General features: G+C 57.2%; 1 protein-coding gene across 2 annotated transcripts; it reads left to right on the top strand.

Moving 5' to 3' along the window:
- The first annotated feature begins 343 nt into the window (after positions 1 to 343).
- On the top strand, positions 344 to 4,938 carry Pcdh8 (protocadherin 8). 2 transcript variants are annotated; one of them, XM_004646199.2, is made up of 3 exons: positions 344 to 3,180; positions 3,342 to 3,549; positions 3,973 to 4,938. In XM_004646199.2, exons 1-3 carry the CDS (start codon positions 556 to 558, stop codon positions 4,344 to 4,346), a joined length of 3,207 nt encoding a protein of 1,068 aa, XP_004646256.1. In that variant the 5' UTR covers positions 344 to 555; the 3' UTR covers positions 4,347 to 4,938. The 2 variants fall into 2 exon arrangements, with proteins under 2 accessions (XP_004646256.1, XP_004646257.1); XM_004646200.1 differs by having other exon boundaries at positions 363 to 2,889.
- The last annotated feature ends 223 nt before the right edge of the window (positions 4,939 to 5,161 follow it).

Genomic DNA, 5,161 nt, shown 5'->3' with positions numbered 1-5,161 from the left:
GGCTCGCACTCGGTTTTAGCAGAGGGCAAGGAAGTGGTTGTACTGGCCAGGCCGTGTAATTAACAAAACCATAGGCTCCTTTACCTCCGGAGCCTTGGGCCAACGCCTCTACAAGCAGAGTGCTGACAGAAAGGGGAAGAAGCAGGAGTTTTTAAAACAAAGAAAAAAAAAAAAATTCCTCCTTCCTTTCTTGTTTTCTCCTCTAAGCCTTTCCACATTAAAACGATTGTCAGAGGCTGGCGAAGGAGCTGCGCTAGAGCCAGGCGACCATTGGCTGCCAGGCTCGGGTGATTTGCATAGAAGCGGCTATAAAGGCGGAGGCGGTGCACTGTGGCGCAGCTCTCGCTTAGAGAGAGGAGGGAGAGGCGCGGAGTGAGGGCGGATCCGCGCGTCCTCAGAACCAGCTGGAGCCGGAGCTGCAGCCGGCTGACTTCTCTCTCCCGCTCAGGGCTTGGAAAGGACGTGCTCCTGGGAACCTGGGACTCACGCCCCAACCTGCAAAGCAGTCAGGACTGTCTTCCTTGGCCTTCTGGAATAACATTTGGGGCTGGCGGCATGAGTCCTACCAGGCTCTGGGGCAGCCCTTGCCTTTTTCCCTTGCAACTCTTCAGCCTGTGCTGGGTGCTCTCAGTGGCCCAGAGCAAGACTGTCCGTTATAGCACCTTCGAGGAGGATGCGCCCGGCACAGTCATCGGGACCCTGGCTGAGGACCTGCATATGAAAGTGTCGGGAGACACAAGCTTCCGCCTCATGAAGCAGTTCAACAGCTCTCTGCTCCGGGTACGGGAAAGTGACGGGCAGCTGACCGTCGGGGACGCAGGCCTTGACCGTGAGCGGCTGTGCAGCCAAGCCCCACAGTGTGTTCTGGCTTTCGACGTAGTCAGCTTCTCCCAAGAGCAGTTCCGGCTTGTGCACGTGGAAGTGGAGGTGAGGGACGTCAACGACCACGCGCCGCGCTTTCCCCGGGCCCAGATCCCAGTGGAGGTGTCCGAGGGTGTGGCGGTGGGCACGCGCATCCCCCTGGAGGTTCCAGTGGATGAAGATGTGGGGGCTAACGGTCTGCAGACCATGCGCCTGACGGAGCCAAACAGCCCCTTCCGCGTGGAGCTGCAGACACGCGCGGACGGCGCCCAGTGTGCCGATCTGGTGCTGCTTCAGGAGCTGGACCGCGAGAGCCAGGCGGCCTACAGCCTGGAGCTCGTGGCCCAGGACGGCGGCCGCCCACCACGCTCTGCCACTGCAGCCCTCAGCGTGCGCGTGCTGGACGCCAACGATCACAGCCCGGCCTTCCCCCAGGGTGCCGTGGCGGAGGTAGAGCTGGCAGAGGACGCGCCCGTGGGATCACTGCTCCTGGACCTGGACGCAGCTGACCCGGACGAGGGCCCTAACGGCGACGTGGTGTTCGCCTTTGGCGCGCGTACCCCACCCGAAGCGCGCCGCCTTTTCCGGCTTGACCCGCGCTCCGGCCGCCTCACTCTGGCAGGGCGGGTGGACTACGAACGCCAGGACACCTATGAGTTGGACGTGCGGGCGCAGGACCGTGGTGCTGGGCCGCGTGCTGCCACCTGCAAGGTTATAGTGCGCATCCGCGACGTCAACGACAACGCTCCGGACATCTCCATCACTCCTCTGGCCGCCCCCGGAGCTCCAGCCGCCTCGCCCTTTGCAGCTGCTACTGCTGCCCTCGAGGGTGCGGACACCTCCTCGTCGGCGGGGCCCGGGACGTCCGAGGTCGGCACTACCTCACTGGTGCCAGAGGGAGCGGCGCGAGAGAGCCTGGTAGCGCTGGTCAGCACCTCGGACAGGGACTCGGGGGCCAACGGGCAGGTGCGCTGCGCCCTCTACGGGCATGAACACTTCCGCCTGCAGCCAGCCTACGCCGGCAGCTACCTGGTGGTGACCGCGGCTTCGCTAGATCGGGAGCGCATCGCTGAGTACAACCTGACGCTGGTGGCAGAGGACCGTGGCGCGCCCCCGCTGCGCACCGTGAGACCATACACAGTGCGAGTGGGCGACGAAAACGACAACGCACCGCTTTTCACGCGGCCAGTCTACGAGGTGTCGGTGCGCGAGAACAACCCGCCTGGGGCCTACCTGGCTACAGTGGCTGCCCGGGACCCGGACCTGGGCCGCAATGGCCAAGTCACATACCGGCTGCTAGAGACCGAGGTAGGCCACTCCGGGGACGCTGTGTCCACTTATGTCTCTGTGGATCCGGCTACCGGCGCTATTTATGCGCTTCGCAGCTTCGACTATGAGATGCTGCGCCAGCTTGACGTGCGCATCCAGGCCAGCGACAGCGGCTCCCCTCCGCTTTCGAGCAGTGCGCTGGTGCAAGTGCGCGTGTTAGACCAGAACGACCACGCGCCGGTCCTGGTGCACCCCGCGCCAGCCAACGGCTCCCTAGAAGTAGCTGTCCCTGGGCGCACAGTTAAAGAGACCGCTGTGGCGCGCGTACAGGCCCGGGATGCAGATGAGGGCGCCAACGGGGAGCTGTCATTTGACCTGCAACAGCAGGAACCCCGTGAAATCTTCTCCATCGGTCGCCGCACGGGGGAGATCGTGCTCACCAGCGACCTCTCGCAAGAACCTCCTGGCCGCGTGTTCAGGGCTCTGCTTGTCATATCCGACGGCGGCCGCCCCCCTCTCACCACCACTGCCACAGTCAGCTTCGTGGTGACAGCAGGCGGCGGTCGCGGGCCGGCTGCTCCTGCCAGTGCTGGAACCCCTGAGCACTCCCACCCTTCTGGCTCTCGGCTTGGGGCTTCGGGGCCTGCTCTACAATGGGACACACCGCTGATTGTCATCATCGTGTTGGCTGGGAGCTGCACACTGCTGCTGGCCGCCATCATCGCCATCGCCACCACCTGCAACCGCCGCAAGAAGGAGGTGCGCAAAGGGGGGACCCTCCGGGAAGAGCGACCCGGGGCGGCGGGCGGCGGAGCCTCGGCTCCCGGCTCCCCGGAGGAGGCCGCCCGGGGAGCTGGGCCCAGGCCCAACATGTTCGACGTGCTCACCTTCCCTGGCAGCGGCAAAGCGCCCTTTGGCAGCCCCGCGGCCGACGCGCCCCCACCCGCTGTCGCTGCGGCTGAAATGCCGGGCTCGGAGGGCGGCAGCGCCACTGGGGAAAGCGCCTGTCACTTCGAGGGGCAGCAGCGGCTCCGCGGCGCGCACGCCGAGGTGAGGCCTTCCTTCAGCTGGGCGCCCCCCTCCGTGTTCGGGGGACAGGCTGGGGGAAGGAGACTGGAGGTGTATGGGGTGGGCTCTCTCAAGGGGACGCTTAACCTGTCGTGCTTGCTCTTTTGTTTCTTGTCCAACCCCTTCCCCGTTCCCTGCTGCAGCCCTACGGTGCCTCCCCTGGCTTCAGAAAGGAGCCGGCGCCCCCTGTGGCAGTCTGGAAGGGACACTCATTCAACACCATCTCTGGTCGAGAAGCTGAGAAGTTCAGCGGCAAAGACAGCGGCAAAGGGGACAGTGATTTCAACGACAGCGATTCTGACATTAGCGGTGATGCCCTGAAAAAGGATCTCATCAACCACATGCAGAGTGGTGAGGATTCTTCTTCCTATCGACCTCTCCCTTCTCCCTCGCCCCCCCCCCTCCCACTACAGGCATCTCAGTTCTCAGCAACCCCCTTTCATGCCTCAGTTTCCAGGTCCCGGCAGGTCTTACGTCTTGAATTTCAGAGTGTCAAGGGGAAGCAACTAAACCATTTGAATAAAACACTTTCCCACCCCCTACCTTCCACCCCTGCAGAAGCATAGAGGGAATTCTGCTTTTTTTTCTCCCCCAACAAAAGAACTTGGCCATCTTTTGCATAAAGGTGACTGAATGCCCAAATCGTGCGTTTAGTTTTATTACATTTTCCTTTCCAGTCGTCCTGACCCTGGCTGATTTTCCATTCTGAAGATGAAAAGTTGGGTGTGTGTAATCTCAGGAATAAGCATTATGTTCTTTCTCCTTTTGTGCTAGGACTGTGGGCGTGCACTGCAGAGTGTAAGATCCTAGGTCACTCTGACCGCTGCTGGAGCCCATCCTGTGGAGGACCCAATGCTCACCCCCCGCCACATCCGCCAGCCCAGATGTCCACCTTCTGTAAGAGCACGTCTCTGCCTCGGGATCCTCTGCGTAGGGACAATTACTACCAGGCCCAGCTTCCCAAGACAGTGGGGTTGCAGAGCGTCTATGAGAAAGTGCTGCACAGGGACTATGACAGGACAGTCACTCTGCTCTCCCCTCCCCGACCAGGGAGGCTGCCAGACCTGCAGGAGATTGGGGTGCCCCTCTATGAATCACCCCCTGGCAGATACATGTCCCCAAAGAAGGGAACTGATGAAAATGTGTAACCCTATGCTGCATGTCTTCACACACATATACAGGTCACTCTGAGAAGCCCCTAAGTTATTGACTGATTTCAGTGTTGTATATATAAATATGCAAGATGTGCCTTAAAATGAAGCTGTTGGAAGCTATTTCCAATCACATTGGTACTGTTTGGTATTTGCAAACAAAAAATGTAGTTTATGTAATTTTTATGAAATGTGTTCAGTATTTAATTTTTCTTATCATGCTATTGACTTTAATTTCAATTGCAGCTTGCCATTTTCTTAGTGTTTTTAACCTGTACATTGTGTAATGTAATGTTTGTATATATAATGAAATTTTGTTATATTTTTATATAATAAAAGCTAAAGTGGAAGTTATTGCCAAAGGAACTGTCTATAGGACAAAAAAACAAAACACATTGGAACTACTTAATGGAAGTTTTTCTTTCACCAGAAATAACCTAATGTTTTGAGAAATTTTATCTTGCCAAGTACCACTTGTATACCTTGTGTCTGTGTAGATTTCAAGTTAAATGTTATTTAATTACATTTGGTTTTCCGTAAACCATGTCACTTATAAGCACAGTAATAAAGGATTTGTCTTGTGTTTGAAAAGACTCTTAATTACTTTTCACGAGGTTGCTTTTAGTCAGACATAAACAAATGATTTCAGTACCAGAATTAAATCTTCTTTCAAGTGCTAATTATTTGGGCATTATAAATGTTCATGGCAATGTTGAACCTGTGGAATTTCAGATATTATAAAATCTCACCTAAATATTGGTTGGGTGGAGATAATAGCTAGGTGTAGAGTGCTTGTCTAGCATGCTCTAATC

Source organism: Octodon degus, unplaced genomic scaffold (genome assembly GCF_000260255.1).
Source record: "Octodon degus isolate 3935 unplaced genomic scaffold, OctDeg1.0 scaffold00258, whole genome shotgun sequence".
In the NCBI taxonomy this organism is placed as follows: Eukaryota; Metazoa; Chordata; class Mammalia; order Rodentia; family Octodontidae; genus Octodon; species Octodon degus.
This window is presented reverse-complemented; position numbering and strand designations above follow the sequence as displayed.

Bases quoted from the DNA above. Each gene is read 5' to 3' on its own strand.
- Pcdh8 (XM_004646199.2), top strand. From the start codon at position 556: ATGAGTCCTACCAGGCTCTGGGGCAGCCCTTGCCTTTTTCCCTTGCAA. The intron at 3,181-3,341 runs GTGAGGCCTTCC...TCCCTGCTGCAG, and splicing joins TCCGCGGCGCGCACGCCGAG to CCCTACGGTGCCTCCCCTGG. The intron at 3,550-3,972 runs GTGAGGATTCTT...CTTTTGTGCTAG, and splicing joins CATCAACCACATGCAGAGTG to GACTGTGGGCGTGCACTGCA.